At 33.0% G+C, this 22,342-nt stretch overlaps 1 protein-coding gene across 11 annotated transcripts in view; it reads right to left on the bottom strand.

Moving 5' to 3' along the window:
- The window catches only part of IPO11 (importin 11), a 487,981-nt gene that overhangs the window by 353,968 nt on the left and 111,671 nt on the right, over positions 1–22,342 (bottom strand). For all 11 annotated transcript variants that reach the window (XR_009502321.1, XR_009502322.1, XM_059916450.1 and 8 more), the window contains 4 exons: positions 20,691–20,770; positions 20,171–20,251; positions 9,601–9,696; positions 9,165–9,278 (listed from right to left, as the gene is read on the bottom strand). Coding sequence is in view for 9 of the 11 variants with exons in the window: in XM_059916450.1 (XP_059772433.1) it covers positions 9,165–9,278; positions 9,601–9,696; positions 20,171–20,251; positions 20,691–20,770 (371 nt within the window). In the remaining 2 variants the exon portion in view is untranslated. The remainder of the gene's footprint in view (positions 1–9,164; positions 9,279–9,600; positions 9,697–20,170; positions 20,252–20,690; positions 20,771–22,342) is intronic.

Raw genomic sequence — 22,342 nt, 5'->3', positions numbered from 1 at the left:
ACAGGGAAACAGGACATTTCAGAAAATTTTCCACATGACTTTTATTTATTTATTTATTTTTAAATTTAATTTTGATTTTATATTGGAGTATAGCTGATCGATCACATGATGACTCTTAAATGAACAGCACCTAAAGAACTATCCATTAGTTAGTCTGCCCTGGATTAGCAAAGCATATTATTTTGGGTAGAAAGATGGTGTTAAGCACAGGACAGCACAGAGGCAAATTTCCTTTAAGGTCTAATAACAAGTAAAGCTATATTTTCAGATCTTCTCCATTCATGCAAATACATACTATGCTAGGTGACTCATTTCCAGATTCAAATCATGCTGCTACTAACAATCACTTGAGGTAAAATGAAAATTAAAATATTTAAAAATCAAAAAGTAACTATAAATTAAAAATTTTTAATATAATCTTTATTTTTTATACAAATTGGTATTTTAACACTGTCTATCAAGCTATGTAGCACAAATCGTTATCAAACCATTTTAATAATTTCTGCCTTTCCACCACATGAGGACTCAGTGAAAGGTCAGCAGGCTACAATGCAGGAAATGGCAGAATTCAACCACGCTGGCACCCTGATCTTGGACTTCCAAGCCTCCAGAACTTCCATCACCAACTGAGGTACGTACCCCTATATACAGATGAAGCCATGAAAAGAGAAATATGGTACATTTCCCCAACTCTACCATCTCCTAGCTTTGTGACCTTGGAGTTCACAGTCAAATGGAGAAGACAAGCAAGTAAGCAATTCTGTAATTCAATCTGCAAGACCACTCAGCTGACCTGTAGAAGAGGTACTGGAGGAAGCCCAATATTAGAGGTTATGGTAATATTCCAGTCACGAGAAAAGCACTTGGGCTGTGGCAGCAGCAATGGAGGTGAAAAGAAGATGGATTTAACATGGCTTACAAAAATACAGGGGATGAAGGAATAAGTTAAATGATACCAGGACAGGGCTCAAAGTTCTTTGGGATAACTGGCCCAGGCCCTTAAATAAACTAAGGCCACAGGAAAAAAGGATGGAGGTGGGAGAGCTGTTCTACAATAAAAGATGAGAAAACTTTGAATAAATGAGAGAGAAATATACATTAAGCATAATGGACACACAAAAGAAGAAATGTCAGAGGACACTGAGTGCTCAAAGAAGACAGAAGACCTTGGTGTAAAGATACTGGGACTGGATGGTAAGGAAAAGGTCAGAGTTGGCCTCCCTTAAAGAAGTGACTGTGGCTTGAGATAAGCAGAGTCAGTGATTAAGTCTTAGAAAATGCTTATCGTTTACTAGGAAGTGAAACCCATGAGACCAAGAAGGAAATCAATGGGAAATTAACTTACAGTGTCCTGGAACCTAAAGAAGGGAAGAATTTCAAGGAATGTGTGAATGAGTGTGTCACCTAAAACCAAGAGGAAGTTACTGTGCCCTCCAATGAGGTTTATGTTATACAAATATAAAACACGTATATAGTTACACACATATATACATAAATAAATACATATGTATACACATATATGTTTGCATGTTATAGGTAAATCTAGCTTGATTCATCTAAAAGACTTGTCTTTTTCTGGACTTCCCCGGTGGTCCAGTGGTAAAGAATCTGCCTTTCAATTCAGGGGACTCAGGTTCGATCCCCGGTCAGGGAACTAAGATCCCACATGCCATGAGGCAACTAAGCCCGCGCGCCACAACTACTGAGCTTGCGCGCCTCAACGAGAGCCCGTGCACCTCAACGAGAGCCCGCGTGCCTCAACTACAGAGCCCACGTGCCACAACTAGAGAAAGAAAACCCACACGCCACAACTAGAGAGAAGCCCGCACCACAATGAAAGATCCTGCAAGCGGCCTCAAGGAAGACCCAGCGTGCCGCAACTAAGACCCGACGCAGCCAAAAAAATAAATAAATAAAATGAAATAAATAAATAAAAGACTTGTCATTTTTGCATTAAACTTCCTTGGTACATCTGTCAAAAATAAACCGACCATTAATGTGTGCACCTATTTTCCAACTCAATTCTGTTTCATTGACCTAAATGTTTATTTTCATGCTATCCCCCTTTCTTGGTTAGTATAGGTTTATAATAGGTCTTGAAATAGGATAGTATTATATATTCTTCAACTCTGTTCTTGTTTAAAGTAGGTTTGGCTATTCTAGGTCCATTATATTTCTATATAAATATTAGAATTAGCCTGCCAATTTCTACCAAAAAAAATAATAATAATTTTTAGGGAAAATTTTTATCTTAGCAATAATGAATCATCTAATCCATGAGCATACATATACATTTATTGAGATTTTTTTAATGTTCTCAGCAATGCTTAGTAGTTTTTACTGTACCTGTCTTACACACCTTTTGTTAAGTGTATCTTAAATATTTCTAGGTTTGAATGTTATTATAAATCGTGTTTTGAGAATTTCAGTTTCCAGTTGTTCACTGGTAGTGAAGAGAAATAAAATTGTTTTTTATATATTGACCAAGTAACCCATGACCTTAGTAAACTTAGTAGTAGTTTTACTGGAGATTGTAATATACAATCATGTTGTTTGCAAAGTGAGTCAGTTTTACTTATTCCTTTCCAATCTGTATGCTTTTATTTGTCTTTTTTTTGCCTTGTTGCACTGGTAGGGCTCCCAGTATCATAATGAATGGAAGTACTGAAATATCAAATCTGTTAGAATTCTGCTCATTCTACTGCAAATATTTTGGATATTAAAGCTGAGAGATTTGTGATAGATACGTTCAATCACTTTTTTGTAATTGACCATATAAAAGAAAAAATTATGAAAGTGAAAGATATGAAAATTAAGAAATGTGAACTATCATTCAACCAAAACAAAGTATTAATTATAAGAAAAATTGTGCAATTATGTGACCGCCCCCCTTTCTGATGACAAATGAAAAATATATTGAATCTTTAGGTTCTTTCATTTACTGTATCCTAAACTTGGCTAATGATGGTTGTAAAGCTCAGCTCATTGAAAATGAAATAAAATTAAACCAATTAATATGACTTTTGGATAAACAAATATGACTTTTGGATGAAGTCTTAATATCTCTAAATATCCCAAACAGCATCTAGAAGGGCTAGAAAAGCTCTGAATAGAACTGCAGTTAGTTTAATAGAAGATGAGAGGTGATTCATGACTAGGAACATTAAGACAAATTACTACTTTTTGAGACTACAGGTTGCCTAGTACTAATACTTAGGGAGGAAATTGTTGAAAATATTTGATGTCATCTTTTTATGTAAAATCTTGACTCAAACTAGAGCATTATTCAGCTAGTGTCAGCAGCATCAAATAAAGAATCATATTTACAATTTTTAAATATCAGCAAATGATTTAGGAATTACTGTTTCATGTGCATGTGTATAAAATAAATTGATATCTTTTTCCTATGTTTTCTTCTGGAAGCTTTTATAGTTTTAGCTTTTTTGATCAATGATTCATTCCGAGTTAATTTTTTTGTGTCAAGTACTACTTTGAAGAAATGATCTGGTGATGTGCCCAAAACTATTTGTGGAAATGCTGACACATCTTTAGGATTTGACTACATCAAAGAGTAGTTTTGAACATCTCAGTTTTCATATATTGCAAGAAAACTATCAACATTTGCTTAATAGCATTAGTACATATGAGGGAGAAATGAAAAGAAAAAGTAAAACTGCAGGGTTAATATTCTTCCAATTTCATCATTCAATTCCTGATTTTCAGGTATATTATTTATGTTTCTCTGATGTTTATTCAATACGATAGTAAACATGAAATTTATTAAGAAAAGCTTTCTGATTTGTTTGATTTACATCCCTCATTGCATATGATTAAATTTAGTGACTTAGAACCAAATATGTGGAAAAGTTTTTTTAGTTTTGACTGAAACTATATACACCTTCTCCCTATAGAGACACTGGCAATGAGGTTTTCAGTTAAATATTTCTTACTGAAATATTTTTCTTAAACATCAAGTTTATTATTTCAAATATTCTTTCATCTAGTTATATGAGTTCAATAAACATCACTAAATATCTTCAAAGTCATGAATTTCTCATTTTAAGTAATTTATATAAATATTTCAAAAAGCCGTTTTCTCATTTCAGTAAATACATGTTAGCTAGCAGGTGAAAAACAAATTTAGAATATAATGATAGTCCCATAAATATTAATTTTTTGAAATTTCTATTAAATATTTCATGTCTTAAGATACTGTATTAAAACTGCATAGTTGATAGAATTTTTTAAATGCTGATGGTACTTTTCCAAATGTTTTTGTTCACTTTGACAGTGGAAAAACTTTATTATTTTGATCACTTTATTATCTAACATAAATTCATGATGTTCCCTTAATTTTTTTCCTCACTGACTGCTGCAAAAATTCTTTACTTTGCCAGAAACATTAATAGAACATGACTGACATTCTGATGAAATGTATTTAGAACCTTCAACTTCTAATGATACAATTCTTAAACACCTTTGCATCTAAAGTTTATATCATTAAGCAATAACAAATCACTATATTTTGCTGAAATAATAAAAATATTTTTCATTCCAGAAATAAAGATTACTTTTACTTTGCACCGAGTCCTACAGTTTCAAGAGGTTCCAGATTGTTCTAAATTCTTCAACATATCAGAAGATGTTCTAACACTGCAATTTATTATTAACATAATTTCTTCATTGTACTCCTGAACATTCAAAAGATTTATTTACAAAACAGAAATGATAGGGACTTCCCTGGTGGTCCAGTGGTTAAGACTTCGCCTTCCAATGCAGGGGGTGTGGGTTCATCCCTGGTCAGGAAGCTAAGATCCCACATGCCTCGTGGCCAAAAAACCAAAACATAAAACAGAAGCAGTATTTTAACAAATTCAATAAAGACTTTAAAAATGGTCCACATCAAAAAAAAAAAAAATGATAAACTGCTTCATAGTAAAATTTATACTATTAATTATTTACAGCATTTATCAAGGTTATTATACTATTTTGTAGTTAGCAGGGACTTATTACAATATTTTTAAAATTTCAATTTTAAAAATCAAAGAGGAGGGAACACATCCTAACTCATTCTATGAGGTCAGCATTTCCTGGTAATAAAGCCCAACAAAGATAATACAAAAAAGAAAAGCTACAGATCAGTGTCTCTTACAAACACTAATACCAAAATCTTCAACAAAGTACTAGTAAACAGAATTCAGCAACATATTAAAAAGATTATACACCATAACCAAATGAGATTTATTCCAGGAATGGAAGGATGATTCAACATATGAAAATCAATCAAGATAACACACCACATTAACAGAATAAAGGATAAAAAACCCATGATCATCTCGATAGATATAGAAAAAGCATCTAACAAAATTCAATACCCTTTCATGATAAAAACAGTGAATAAATTAGGAATAGGGAGAAAATATCTCAACATAATAAACGCCATATATGAAAACCCATGATGAACATCAGACTGAATGACAAAAGACTGAGAAGATCTCATCCTTTAATATCAGGAACAAAACAAGGATGCCAAATTTCACCACTTCTATTTAACACAGTACTGGAAGTTCTAGCCAGGACAATTTGGCAAGCAAAAGAAATAAAATGCATCAAAACTGGGAAGGAAGAAACAAAATTATCTGTTTGTAGATCATATGTTCTTATATGTAGAAAGTCCCAAAGATTCCTCAAAAAAAACTGTTAGAATATATGAATTCAGCAAAGCAGCAGAATACAAAGTCAACAAAAATCAGTTGCACTTCTATACATGAGCAATGAACAATCTAAAAAAGAAATTACAAAAACAATTCCATTTTACTACCATCAAAAAGAATAAAATGCTTAGGAATTAATTTAACCAAGGAGGTGAAAGACTTGTATAATGAAAAATATAAAACACTCTTTATTAAGACATAAATAAATGGAAATACATCCCCTGTTCATGGATTGCAAGACTTAATATTAAGATGTCAATACTACTCAAAGCAATCTACAGTTTCAATGCAATCTCTGTCGAAATCCCAATGACACTTTTTGCAGAAATAGAAAAACCCATCCTAAAATTCATACAGAATCTCAAGGGACCCTGAATAGACAAAACCATCTCCAAAAATATGAAAAAAAGCCAGAGCATTCACACTTTTGGATTTCAACATGCCTTACAAAGCTTTAGTAATCAAAATTATGTGATAATCATACAAAGATAGACATATAGACCAATGGAACAGAATACGGAGCCCAGAAATAAACCCTTGCATATATGGTCAAATGACTTTTGACAAGAGTGCCAAGATCATTCAATGGGGAAAGGACACTCTTTTCAACAAATGGCACTGTAAAAATTGAATAACCACATGCAAAAGAATGAAGCTGGACCCTCATCTCATACCATATACAAAATTCAACTTAAAATGGGTCAAAGAGATAAATAACAAGGACATACTGTACAGCACAGGGCATTATAGCCATTATCTTAATAATAACATTTAATGGAGTATAATCTGTAAAAAATAATGAATCAATATGCTGTACACCTGAAACTAATATAATATTGTAAACCAACTATACTTCAATTGGAAAAAAAAAAGAGGGGGTCAAAGAATTAAAGGTAAGACCTAAAACTATAAAACTCTTAAACAAAAAAATAGTACAAAAGCTTCACTACACTGAATTTGGCAGTGTTTTCTTGGATATGGCACCAAAGGCATAAGCAATAAAAGGAAAAAACTAAGACATATTGAACTTCTTGAAAATTAAAAAATTTTGTGCATCAAAAGATACTATCAACATAGTAAAATGGCAACCCACAAAACTGGTGAAAATATTTATAAATCATATATCTGATAAGAGATTAACATACAGAATACATAAGTAACCCTAAAACTCAACAACAGAAAAACGGATTCAAAAATGGGCAAAAGACTTAGACATTTCTCCAAATAAGATACACAAATGGGTAACGAACACATGAAAACACGCTCAACACCACTAATCATTAGGGAAATGCAAATCAAAATTACAATATGACCTCACACCCATTAAAGTGGACACTATCAAAAACAAAAACAAGGAAAGGATATGGAGAAACTGGAACCCTGTGCACTGTGGATGGGAATTTAAAGTGGTGGAGCTATGTGGAAAATAGTATGGTGGTTCCTCAAAAACTTAAAAATAGAATTACAACATGATCCAGCAATTCCCTTCTGGATATATACCCAAAAGAATTGAAAGCGGGTCACAAATAGATATCTGAGTACCCATGTTCATAGCAGCTTTATTCACTGTAGCTAAAATGTGGAAGCAACTCAAGTGTACACTGACTGATGAATGGATAAGTAGAGTGTGATAAATATATACCATGGAATATTATTCAGCCTTAAAAAGGAAGGAAATTCTGACATATCCTACAACACGATGAACTTTCAGGATATTATGCTAAGTGATATGTTAGTCACAAAAAGACAAATACAGTATGATTCCACTTATATGAGGTACTTAAGAGTAAAATCACAGACATAGAAAGTAAAATGGTGTTTCCAGCGGCTACAGGGAGAGGGTAATGGGGAGTTATTCTTTAATGGATATAGAGGTTCAAGTTTTACAAGTCTGAAAGAGTTATGGAGAAGCATGGTGGTGATGATTGTACACTGTGAATATGTTTAGTACCACTGACCTGCACACTTAAAAATAGGTAAGATAGTAAATTTTATGCTATGTGTATTTTATCACAAGAAAAAAAATTGGACAAAAAAATTTAACAGAGTAGACAGCTTTTCTTTCTCTTCCCACAGCACGATGGACAAAACTCTAACATAGTATTTATAATACTATTACAAAATTGCCTGTTTAAGTACTCTCTCCCTTAAAAGAATACTATCGGCTTGTCAAACCAGGTGTCTCCAGTGTCTAGCGGAGAAGTGCCTATTGCAAGATGTATAGGAGGCAGCAGAATGTGGTAGCTGAGATATCAGCTCTGAAGTGAGGTTGCTGGGGTCTGCAAATCATTCCATCACTTACTAGCTTTGCAAAGTTGACCAAGTCACTAAATCTCTCCAAGCCTCAGATTTCTCAGATGTGAGATGGAAATAAAAATATTATTATCCATTGGGTTGTTGTGAGGAATTAAAATAATACATAAAATTTATATTGTTAAATATATTGTTACTATTAAAACCACTCAACAGATTTTGCTGAACTCAAGTGAATAAACTCTTTAAACTTTTAACATTATTCCATCACAGTTAAATTTAATGAAGCTAATGAAAAATCTGTCCTGCCTATTCATCAAAATAAAGTCTAGATTCTCTAATTAGGTTAGTCTAATTCTGGAAAAACTATATACATTCTATAGTTTGCACTTCCTTACTCTGGATTTTCGTTAAAAGTGGAAATGGTAATACTTATTTCAGCCACAAACCAAAAGATATCACAAACTGCCCCTCCATTCTAGAGATCAGTCAAGTACATTCCACCTTCTACATTTTATAAGTCTTAACAGGTTAATGACTTAAGACATAAAAACCATATTTTAATATAATGTATGTAGTCTCAAGTAACCAACTCACTTAATAACCTATTCCATACTTACTCAGGTGGTTGGTTTCAATTACAGTATATTTTTAATAAGCTTCTGCAGAAAAAGTCATTTCCCACAATAATGATGACAGAAACTCATTGCATGGCATTAAGAACAAGTTCATTAAGGAAATGAAACAAAGATAGTACATGATTATATGTAAAGTATTCCTGTTTCATTTTATGTATGAGTTAACAAAAACTGCAACCATAACAAATCAAAATTCTATCCTATGGCTAAGCAGAATAAAATTGCCTATTTTGAGAGAGAACAAAATTTAAGTTTCAACTGCCATTCACAGGTTTCTTTCTCCTTCTCCCAAATTATAGTATCAATACAACTTATTAAAGATTTAAAATAACAAAAATATTTATTTCAAAATCATCTGTTTGTTGAAAGTAATTCCATGAATGACTCAACTATGTACTATTTCATTTCGTATTCTTGAACATAATAAAATTTAATTCAGGGAAATCAATAAATAAAGTTTAAATACTACAAGACTTTTATAGACTCATTATTTCACGAAATTATTTCCAATCTTTATTTGGATAAAGACCTCCTTCAATTTAAGTAAATTGATTCTTACCTCCTGATTAAATTTATGTGCCATCTCATTAAGTAGTGAGGAGAAGAAACTAGTGTTTTGTAGCAGGACTCGACCCATAACGCCGAGATACGTTGACATCACTACAGGATACCTCTGTACAATTAAAATACAGCATATGTAAAACTGTGTTATGGTACAAGTATAAACAATTATAAACAATCATTGACAAAGTAACAATCAACAGGGATATGAAATAACAATATTCTTCTTTGCACTGCTTCTTTAGAATGAACACCAATATTGCCTGAGTTCTAACTAAATATATACGTCATACAAAGTAATATATATGTATTATGTACATATTTATATGGATTATATATGTGAAGAAGAAATAATTTTCCAATGAATAAGGAAAATAATTAAAATAGAACCCTAGAATCCAATACTAACTTTAGAAGCTTAAGAAAAATCTTACCTCCCCTTCTATAATACCTCTGAAAACACAGGGTAGAATTGGTTGAAACATTTGCGGGCTTAATACTGGGTTCACTTTAAGGGCATTTTCCACAACCTAAAAACCAAAATGACACATTGGTAATGCTTAATAATGCAAGTCACTGCTTTATGCAAAACACAGGTAAAGAAAACAATGTATTGAATATCACATATATACAAGTACATGAAGTATTCAATAGTCTAGACACACTTTTATAAGATAATCCATTAAAAATTACAATTCGATTTTAAGTATGTAATATTTAGACACAGTTATACATCTTACATAGAATTATAATTAATCCCATTTTGATAACAGATATGTTGTTAATGTACTTCTTATCTTTGCATTTTAAATAAACAACCCTTATAAAATGTTAATGTCTGTTTAATGTTTTATAATGTTTAATGTTTATTGTCTTATTGAGGCAATAAAAGGCACTTCAAAAGTATTTTAATAGTGAAAAGGGAAATCAGTAACAACTACACTCACTATCCAAAAATAAGTCTACATTTAAATTTATCCATAAATTGGATGGAAAAGGGCATGTTGCATATATACTACATATTTACTAAATGAGAAATAATCTTATTTTATTTATAATACAATCATACAGATTATTAACCATGCACATTGATTGTTACAGATGAAAATTTGAAACATAAATTACTTTTATCTGAGTGAGATGGGCTCCCTCTGTAACAAAGACAGGTAGCATGAAATTCAAACTGGGGTGGGATTTGTTTGTTTGTTTGTTCCAGGGTTTGGGGCGGGGGGCAGAGTGAGGAAGGCAGTGGTCAGAAAGCAGCAGTGAGGACCAACAAGAAATGTCCATACTTCTAGCCCCACTGCTTGCGGGGTTAAGAATGAAAGCAGACACCATTTGAGAGGGTTGTGGGCAAGTACCAGTCTCAAGGCAGAGCCAGGTTTCCCTTAAAACATCCAGCAATGTTTCTCAAGACTGACTGTTGGCATTCTGAGTGGGACAAGTGTTTACTGTGCAGGACTATTCCACTTATCAAGGGGTTTTTAGCATCTCTGATCTCTGTTCATTATATGCCAATGGCATGCTCCCAACACAGCAACAATCAAATACACCTCATGCATTTCAAAACATTCTCAAGGTAAGCAAACAGTACAATGAATGACAACATCCTCTAATTTTGTGCAAGAAGTAAAAGGAATGTGCAAAGAAAAGTCTAAAAATACAAAAGCTTTTACTGTGGGCCGAACACTATGCTATCTAATAAGAAATACAGGATAAAAGATATCACAGTTCCTGATTAAAAGCAACAGGAGATGATGAGATTCAGAACATGATTAAATCTGACCTCAATAAGGTTTACTTTGTCAAAAAATTAGATTTGGAATAAAGAGGGGGAAGGTGTAGATAAGCTACCCAGAGGCAGATGTCACCAGACATTTTATCTACGAATGGAAAGTAAGGCCATCTGCTGATTGTTAGACACACTATAACTTCATTCCCTCCTAAAACCCCACTAAACTTATATAAAAAGATTTTAAAGGGAGGGGGAATAATTTTAAAAGGACAAAAGGAATGAGAGATGAATATTGGAAGGTCCAAAGAAGAAATTCAAGAGGTAACTGACTTATCAGATGAGAGAAACCTGAAATCTAAGGTTGCAATAGAGAAAGCTGAGAACAACTCGCTGCACATCAGATGTATCTTCTCCCTACCTCTCCCCACCAAAAACCACAAGAATTAGCAGAGCCATACATCTTTGGAAAGCAGGGTAAAGGTAAAGCTAAAAATAAGACAGGTTGGAAGTCTACTTAAGAAACAGATTGCCAGATATTCCCTAATCTGCATATTTGGGCAACTGACCTTCCCCCACCCCAGGAGAAGACAGTGTATTTTCTTTAAAGGGTCTAAAAGAGAGACTTTCCAGACTAAAAGGGCCCAGGAGTGCCTGGTACTATTAATTTAAAAATCCCTAAATCAAGGTACATCACTGTAAAATTTCAGAACACTAGGAAAAAGAAAAAGAAGCTACCAGCTTGGGGAGGGGGAGCAAGGTGGGGGAGTCAGCATGGCTCTGAAAGAGACTTCTTCAAGAAAATTAAAGTAATAAAATCCTTATGGGTCAATGTGTCTGAACATATTGAACAGAGACAAGTGGCAGAGAACTCAGTGCACTTAAAAAATAACACTAAAAAAATTATTAACTCCAAAGATTACAGAAGTTTGTGCAGAAAAGGAAAAGTAATCACATACTTAAGATTCTGACTTTTAAAATGTAAATTCACTGAAACGTACCATTCAATACAATCCAGCTGTCATTATGCATTTTCTTTATATATAAAGGTACAGTGTGTAAAGGGTTCACTTATTTCAGAACTAAAATGGAGTCTTTGTATTCAAAAAGGTTAGGAACCATAGAAACGATGAGATCCATTCTGAAAAATTATGCAGGAAAATGCCACTATCAGACTTGGAGGCAAGGACTGTGGATCAGAATCAAGAGAAAATCAGAAAGCAGAGCTGATCAGATATAAAAAACCAATTGAACAGCTGACCAAAGGTGAAGAAGTCTGGGATTACTCCTAGTTTTCACGTTTGGTCAATGGGTACAATCGTGATGCCATTAATAATAGTGAGGCTTCACTTTAGACATGGTGAACTTGAGAAACCTGTGGGAAAATCTGTATGGAATGGTCTTATTTCCACACACATAACACTCTATACAGTCCACTTTCTAGGGAAGGTATTGCAGTTGGGACCTAAAAGTCAGAGTTCAAATTATGACTATTTCCATAATGAAGAAGGTTCTTTCATAATGATCAGAATCCTACCAAACATTTTGATCAGCAGCACTGCTTTCACTTCTAAACAAGATTTTGAAAAATGCATCTAATGATTTCAGTGGTAGTAAACAATTCTGTATATTTTAAGTGAAATGCACGTATAGCCAGATGGCCAAACATGTCTAAGAAGGAAATAACACTAAAGACAACTAAAGCAATAACAGGTAGTTTATTAAAAGGTAATTTACAGATATTGAGAGAATTTATATCATAACTTACTCTTCTTGGGGGGAATCATTATGTTCTCAGGGATTTTAACATGTTTGATATGTTTTAAACCACTTAGTTTAGTTTTGTTTTGATGCTCAAACTGTCCCATTATTAGGCAGTGGGAGCTCCTTCAAGTTGACTCTTGCATCCTTTTGACAAAATCCCACCTTCTCTTCCTTCCGGCACAAGGAGAGGTCCCCAGTTTATGTTGTGTCTCTCTTGCCCGAGCTCTGGAGTCAACCAGCAGGACACAGTATTTACAGACCATAATCTAGGTTCTGAGGTGCTCATTGCCACTGGATTGAAACTGCTTCTAGGTCTTTGCTTACACAGATTTAGGAAATTTATTTTTCTCTTCCTGAGAAGTATATACCAATAATTCACCAAATTCAATTTAAGACTATAGCATTTTATATAACTTCTTTAATAGTTCCATCCTTCTTCCCTTATATTGAAAAATCCCAGATTCTAATAACCTTAACTTATTTGCTTCTAACTGCTATGTACAAAAATGTCCACATATGTACATATGGGTTTCAAAATAATAATACCGATATTACTGATAACAATAATACTGAAAGCAATTTATAATTTCCTTATGTTTCTTTTTGTTCTAATGTTATATCTCACCAGGGAGGTACATGTAAAATACTATGTTACTTGAAATATTCTCAGATGACTTATGCCACCAACATAATAATAGTTAGATTCAAATGTTTCCTTTCTTTTATGTTTAGAACTGCTTTTACTTTATTATTTTAAATCATGTGAAACATCTCTATGGCTTCAAACCCTAAAGTACAAAACATACATCCTGAAAGATCTAGCTTGCATTCTCTGTCCCTCTTTCCCCTACATAACTACTTTTCTTAATTTGGTTTATTTTTCCATTGTTATCTATGCTGCACTCTTTAAATACAAGAAAACTCTAGACACTGTTCCTTGCTTAACTCTAAAACTGTATACAGAGGTCATCTTCATTCCTTTCTAAGGCTGCACAGTACTCCTCTGTGTGGCTGAATAAGTTGCAGTACCGCCTATCATCCAATCACCTATTACTAATTATTTTTATCAGCATTTTGCTATTACAAATAGAACTTCTTAACTTTACTTTCATTCCACCCCCTTTCTGAATATACCTGAAATAGTTTAGAAACAGACTATGTTTTTATAATATAATCCCTGTGAAAAATGTAGGCTTTTAGTTTGTGCCTTACACTCAAACAATTTTTTTGATTTAGGCTTACATTGCATACAAAGTGGTTAAGACCACGGATGCTTAAGTCAGAATGCCTATGTTTATAACATGGCTCCAATACTTACTAATTGTGTGACCTTGGACAAGGTATTTATCTCTTTGTGATTTAATTTCTCATCTGTAAAAATGGGGAAAAGAACAGTACCACTGTCACAGGTTTATGTGAGGATTAAATGAACTCTATGCTATGTGCTTAGAAATGTGTATCATATAGTAAATGCTAGTATTAGCTATAATTATTACAGAATAAATTATACCTTAAAAATATGCGTGCCATCTTAAATAAGGCTTATCACAGTGAAGAAAACCAACATGGCTCACTACTGCTTAATAAGACCATGATAAAAAAGATGATTTGTAAACTCAAATTGGTATGTATACATATGGATAAATTTCAAATTAAAAAAAAATGTTAAATTTGAGTATTTTTAGAATATAATTGTATTCATCTAGATAACTTGTTCCGAGTCACAGAACACAATAAAGCCTATTTTTGCTCTGAAGGCAGGCATACTTATCTCTCTATCCAATTTTCATAACATTGTAATTTTCTGCTTCAAAGAACAAAGAAGTTGCTTCCAGATACTGTCAGAAATTAGTATAACAGTGACACTTAGTCAAAAATATATTAAAAATGTTATACTGCATACTATATTAAGAAACAGTATCTGAGAGGTATTAAAAAATGGAAAAAAAATGAGCCAATATTAAAAACTATTATAACTTTATTGGAACTCTGAGAATAGGAAAATGCCAAAAATGTTGAGAGTTCTCTCAGCTTTCAAGTACAAGCATAAAAGTACCATTATCCTAAAATATTCTTTTATATAAAAAAAACACAAATAATTTATTCATGATAATTAGTATATTTCTAGTATTTAACATCCATTTAATAAACAATAAAATTCAGTTTCTGGGATTTCAAATCAAATACAGAGGTTTAGCTACAGCAATGTTATATAAAAATACAGTCTTAAACACATGTTATATAATTCAAGTATTTATATCCTATTTATGACCCCCTGGCTAGCATACTTAGAGAGAAACTGGTTTAATGTGTAACGCATGTTAAATGTTACAAATATTTCAATGTATATTTGGATGGTAACTGATTTGTGCTGAATCATTCAATCAAAAAATATTAGGCACAACTGGGGGACAAATAATGACATTACCTTCTCTCAGTTCAAGGAAAAAGGAGAAGCAAATAGACTTCTTTCTAGTAAAATTGTAAGGGTAGTGTTGTACATTATATACATTTGGAATTTTCCATAATAAAATTTTTAGAAGAGCATGTTATTTTGAAAAGAAAGAAAGAATTTAAAACAATTATTTTTAAAAAGCCAGCTGAGATAACATGATTCTGGAAAAAGAGTAAAACTCTATCGCTGTGCAAATCATCTACTTAAGTTATAAAAAATTTAACTAATGTATTATTTGAAATAAACATTTATTTACAAGAGATGGTCAAAGGAAGAGTTCCCTGGTGGCCTGTTTTCCCCCAAAGGGAGATTAAATAATTAGACAACTATATAATTAGATTAAAATAGCCAACACTTGTATTAGCTGATTACATGTTAGGCAATGTTACAAGTGCTTTATACATATAAGGTCATGTAATCCTCACCACAACCTGAGGAAGTACGTAACATTTTTATCCCCATTTTACAGATGGAAAGCGAGGAACAGAGATTAACTGGTTCACCTCACACAGCTGTGAAGTAGCAGGGTTAATATTCTAACCCTAGCAGTTTTGCTTAAGTCACCTGCTAAGTTACACTAGGTCTAATTATTTTGTAAGAATATAATTTAAAACAAATAGTAAAAGAAAATGAATATTCTCCTTAGGACATATCCTAAAAACTTGCCTCATTTTTCAAATAAATTTCACAATCCCATTCCATATGACTCAGAAAAAGTTGTCTTTCAATAATTACTTTACTAATAATATTGCAGAAAAGCAGGAGGAAATAAACACTTTCAATTCAAATTTTTTCTGGTAGGTCTTTATAAACATAAGAAACAACCTTTTTTCATCACTTAGAATTTATAGATTATAATTTGTCACAGGGATTTCAGATAATATATAGTTACAGATTATTAAAAATCATAATAGTACAACACCTTATATAATAAATAAGAGAATTTAAGTCCAAAATGTACTCAAGAATGTATAAGTAACAGAGCTGGGTGTACAAAACCAAGGCACAGGTCAAGGAGAGAATAACATTCCAAATGCAGTTATTATTTACTAAACTTAGGATCATGGAAAAGCTTACAGTCTAGTAAAGGAGAAAAAGATAAAACACACACATATTGAAAAATCTACAAAGGCAACATCAAAATGACATGACAGTTTTCTCTCAAATTTCTATCACTCCCACATTGCCAATCAGTTATTCCTCAAACAGAATTAAGTCCAAAGTATCAATTCCTTATATCCCTACTTTCAGAGAAGAAATTATCACCAAGGCAAAAGATGAAGCTGAGATTCTGTAAGACAGATGGAAGTTCCTCAACATAATTATATATTGCCACTATATCAGTTTGGTAAGGGCATAAATGCAATAAAAATTCACAAAAACAGTTTAGCAAACAACATGTCTAACGTTACTTGCTTGTAAGCTTTGGAGCTAGAATACTTTGAAATCAGTACAGGTGAGGATTGATAGACACATGGCGGTAGACTAGGCCTCCAGTATCTGGGGTCTTGACAAGCCACACACACAGATTCCTGTTATTACTCCTTCAGAGCCCACAAGCTTCTCAGTAACAAGGGCATACATTCCCATCCTTTACCCCCTACTCTAAAAAAGAAACTGAAGAACCTATGAAATTAAAACCAGAGAGCTCTGCTGTATTTTCACTCTATATTTACCTGCTTCTTAGTTTATAACAATATTTTGGATTTAAGTTTCCATTGTGATTTCAAATATAAAACAGCAAATCAGAGAGTGTGAAAAATGTAATATGTTTGATAAATAATCTTTCTGGGAAAAATCAGAATTTACCAAAGAACTTTTTATTTCAACTCTTGTTAAAAGCCTTTACAAGATTTCCCTTCCAAAGTCTAACACATCCTAATATAACTGAATCATTCTTAAATATCAACCTAACCTAAACATCTGTAAGATAGAGTTCATTTAAAAATGAATACCGAGATGAATACTACTCAGTCCCCTCTCCCTCCTCAATAAGTGCAGATGTACTAATCATCCTGTAATGTTCCTCTGCCTCATACTGACAGGCATCAGGCAGCTCTGACAATCTTGTCTTTTTATCTGGAAACACCAAGGTCATATGCCAGTTTCTTACTCTCTTCACCTAACATTTTATCTACAGCTTCAACCACTACCAGTCTTGCCAGCTCTCTTAAAAAACAAACTCTTGCCCCTTCTACATACGCTCTAGACTCAAAATCCCAATCTCCTGTATCATTCTGGCGCCATCTTCCTTTCTATTGGGTCACTTTCACCTACAAAATCTACTCAGATCAGATTTTCCTCACTGCCTCTCCACACACAAAAGCTATCTTTTTATTTTTTAACAGTAAATTCTTGTTATGGATTGACTTGTGCCCTGCCCCCTGCAAAAGATATGCTGAAGTCCTAATCCCAAGTACCTGTGAATGTGACCTTATGTGGAAATAGAATCTTTGTAGATACAATTAAGTTAAGATGAAGTTATTATGGTAGGCCCTTAATCCATTATGACTGGTGCCCTTATAAGAAGAGAAGACAAAGATACAAGGAGAATGTCATGTGACAATCGAGGCAGAGACTGGAGTGACGCATGTATAAGCCAAGGAAGCCAGAAATTGCTGGCCACCACCAGAAGCTAAGAGAAAGGCATGGAACAGATTCTCCCCTAGAGTCTTCAGAGAGAGTATGGCCCTGCCAACATCTTGATTTCAGACTTGTAGTTTCCAGAACTCTGTGAGAGAGATAATCACTATAAATATTATAAATTAGTTCCTGTTGTTTAAGCCACCCAGGTTGTGATACTTTGTTATGGTAGCCCTAGGAAACAAATATAGTTCTTAATAATATAATCATTTTCTCATCACTTTATAATTTAACACTTCACTAATCTGTTATATGAACCCCTCCAATTTATAGACACTAAAGGTTTTAAATAACACCATTATCCCCACCCTCAACAGACAATTCTCACAGTATTCTCTGTGTTATTTTTGTTCACTTCTCTGCAGTATTTAACACTGTATTAATCTAATTCACCCTACTAGGATTGCCAGAATTAGCAAATAAAAGTACTGTTTTATCTGGTAACCCTAACCCTACCAAACATTTAAGACCCAGGTCCCATCTCAATTCTTTCTCCCTGAAAAATGTTCTCTGCAAAATGCTGGGTTAGATGACCACATCTATACTCCCAAAGTAACATAAAGCCAATGGACAGCAATGGCTCACACTAGAAAGTGCTCATGAAAATCACCTAGGGAACTTTTTAAAAAGAAATACTAACATCTTATGTCCTACCCAAATTTTCAAAAAGTTCACCAGGTAATCTGAGATACCTCTAATCCAAAACAACATAACACACTAAATATGGGCTGACTGTTTACCTGCCTCCTTCCCCCAGAAGAATGAATTACTCAAGAGCAGAAACTGTGGTTTTTCTATCACGTATGCCTACCAGAACGCACTGAATACCAGTAACAGGGGTTGGCAAACAATGCCCTTGGGCCAAATCCGAACAACTATATGATTCTGTAAATAAAGCATTTTTGGATACAGCCACAGTCATTAATTTACATACCATCTATGCCTGCTTTCAATCCACAACAAAACATATAAATAGTTGAGACAAAGACTGTATGGCCCACAAAACCTAAAACATTTACTAGCTGGTCCTTTACAGAAAAAGTTTGCTGACCCCTGACCTATATGGTGAATGACTGAATAATCAGTAATGATAGTAAATGCAACCAATTTGAAAATCAAATTAACATGCATATTAACACAGATATCTGGAGCTTTATATGTGCATACATGTGTATAATGTCCGAAGAACAGCACATAAAATAGTGTAATGCTTGAATAAGTGCCAACTGATGATTACTCTTACTGGTTATTATGAAAGACTTTACCACCTGCACAAACTTATACCCACTTAGTCCCCCAAAATGTACTATGGGTTATTGCTATGATTATTGTGGTTAACACATTTCTTACAATGAACCTCTTTGGGCAAACACTTTTTCATTTCACTGGGAGGAAATCAAATTGTTTTTAGGATCTAAAGCAATGCCATAGTTTTCACACAAAAAAATGCTACTTGGTTAAGCTATAGTAACACTTCACCTAACCAGCTCTCATATCTGACTTAAAACATAGCTAAGAAATTAGAAACAAAAAAGAGATGCTTTTAAAAAAAAAAAAAAAAAAAAAAAAAGAGATGCTTTTAACAAGTACACCTTCTCACAAAATCCATACAAAATATGTGTGTGTGACACATACATGTGAAGATATATTTATATATACATTTATATTTAAATATATACATTTGATACTCCTTTATCTTTAATATATAGATATATAAACATACAACTCAGAGACTGTTGGTTCTTACTTATACACAATTATATACAATATATAAAGATAATATATAGTGATTCTATAAAGATATAATACATAAAGATTAACTCAGAGCCCATGGGTTCTTTTTTTGTTTGTAAGTTTTTTTTTTAATTGAGGTATAATTGACATATAATACTATATTAGTTTCAGGTATACAATATAATGATTCAACATTGGTTGTTAGTTATACACAGTCCATACAAACTTGGTACTCTAACTTCGAGAGCCGATCCAAATTAAAAGTACCAAATTATAGTGGGAATACTGTGTCCCAAAAGCAGGCTAACAAACTGGAGAGGTGAGAAGTATCAGATGTCACCAGGCTTTGGATAATTTATAAAAGTTTTTAAAGCCTTGCTACAGAAAGTGAAATCTCAGGATGAGGGGGAACTTTGAGTGGGGTCCCATCAGCAGAAAGTTAGTTAGAAATGTGGAATCTGCATTTTAATAACATCCTCAGGTGATCTATATGCACAATCAAATTTGACACCCCTGGTCCAGAGGTATTAGACCAATTTAATACAGCTAAAAGAAAATATTCTGTCTAGAATTACTCTTCCCCTTCTTGCCCATCATCTAAACCCAAATGAAGGTCCAATTTCACAAAATACAGATGGAAAATTTACAACAATATTCATTAGAAAGATGACAGTACCTTTAACACTTGAACTTGACCTTCTGTAGTAATTTCGTTTAGCAGTTCACAAAAGGACTGACATAGACCTACTGCATATGTCTGAAATTCAATGAAAAGTCAAAGTATACATATGAATATATCTGCAATATCAAAAAAGGTATAAAATTAAATTGGGGACTCATTATAATCTATTTGAGAATTAGATACTAAAGCTCTAAGCATATAAAATTTCAATTAGAACTCTTTAGGAAATGTTTAAGAAATAAAAATACAGTTTATTGCTATTCTAATTTTTGTAGAAATATAAGGTATAAGGATATATTTACATGTAGAGCATATTTTCTATGTTAAATAATTCATGAAACTACATCACATCTGCCCCACAGTAGGCAATGCTTATGACGTTTTTCCCGCCTTAAAGTAATAAATCAATCTATTAAATTTTGAAAAGGTTTCAAAATAAGATTCCTGATTTCAAATAAGAAACAATCAAAATAATAACTATATAAATTTTTACAATGCAAAACCTACAACATACCTGTAAAAATTCTGTTGATGATAAAAAGATATAACCATTGATGATCTTAAAGCAGGTTCTGAGACTTTCTGAACTTAGTTCTGGCAAAATAATAATTTTTTTAAAAAGAACAAATTAATTCATTGTTCAAAATCAGTTTAAATGAAGTGACTTATTTAAAGCTAGGTTACATGCCCTTCTTTACAAATCTTTTCTGAATGCTATTCAGATGGCTAGTATATAAATATCTATCTAAAAACTGGCATTAACCTGTAACTTAATGCTTTCCCATATACCTCTCACTAGTTAAAACAACTTAGAAAATACTAAGCTCCCTTTTCTTTCCTTTCAGAAAATAACTACGTGATCCAACCTTGCATTTCAAACTAAATTTCTAGTACCAGCATGGCAAACGACATGCAACTGAATCATTTTACCATCATATTTTGATATCTGCTTAAATGGGTTCACTCAGTAAGCATTTACTGAATGTCTATTGTGCTGGCACTGAACATGCTACCCTACGTACGAAAAGAGTCCCTGTTATACTCCGAAAATTATATTGTGTTTAGATATTCTCAATTCTTGGGCTTTGTTCTTCAAATCCACTCCTCTATGAAAAACCTACACATAAAAAATCTTCTTTAAAATGTTATTACCAGAATAGTATAGGAAAAGGATATTGTTTTTAATTATTCTTTTTCAAGTGCAAAGCAGAAAACTTGTTAAAACTGAAAATGATCAAATGTTTATGCAGTGTTATTTTACATGTCTTATCACATACAATAATGATACAATAGAACACAGATTACAGATGTATATAATTATACAGATCAAAACATGACCCCAAAATATCATGTATATCTAAAATCTTTCATTCTGTATTGCTACTGTTTTAGAAATCGTATTCACTTGCAACAGGACAGATTAAAAAATGTTTCCTGGCAAAAGCGTAGGCCCTGGGTTCTTACCTAACTCACATCCTAGCAAAGTGAGAAGATATTCTATTCAGGTGAGAATTACCCATACACTTTCACAAGAAAATGACAATCCCACTCAAAGCTCAAAATGTGTTTTAAAGGCATTATTTTCTATACTTTAGGGATTTAACATATTAGTTTAAAATGAGAATGTAGAGGGGACAGAAACTAACCAACTTGTTACCATGCTAACGGAAGGCATAAAAAGAAATAATAAAGGCTGTCACCTAAATATTTTTCACAACAGAAGTAAGACAAAATCTCAGGATAAAGGGGCAGGCCATTACATTGGATAAAGTTATTCTTATGAACAATTCACATGTCCTTTTCTCCTCAAGGAGCAAGTCCAGTCAAGTCTAAACTTGTGCACACTGTTTAACAGACCAACAAGGAATAGCAGACTGTTTGGCAACCACCATTTTGGCAACCACCGTTTTGGCAACCACCGTGATAAATAAGGCAGAGGGTCTACATTTAAGTGAGAACTTAGAATGGCTACATTCCAGGTATGTCAGTGAATATAATTTCTAAATCACTGCCATCTAAAATTTTATCAAGATCTATGATGAAAGAGACAATATTTAAGAAAGATTGATTTTAAAAACCATAGTACCAGGACTTCCCTGGTGGCACAGTGGTTAAGAATCTGCCTGCCAATGCAGGGGACACAGGTTCGAGGCCTGGTTCGGGAAG

This window comes from Balaenoptera ricei, chromosome 3 (assembly GCF_028023285.1).
Source record: "Balaenoptera ricei isolate mBalRic1 chromosome 3, mBalRic1.hap2, whole genome shotgun sequence".
Taxonomy (NCBI): domain Eukaryota; kingdom Metazoa; phylum Chordata; class Mammalia; order Artiodactyla; family Balaenopteridae; genus Balaenoptera; species Balaenoptera ricei.
This window is presented reverse-complemented; position numbering and strand designations above follow the sequence as displayed.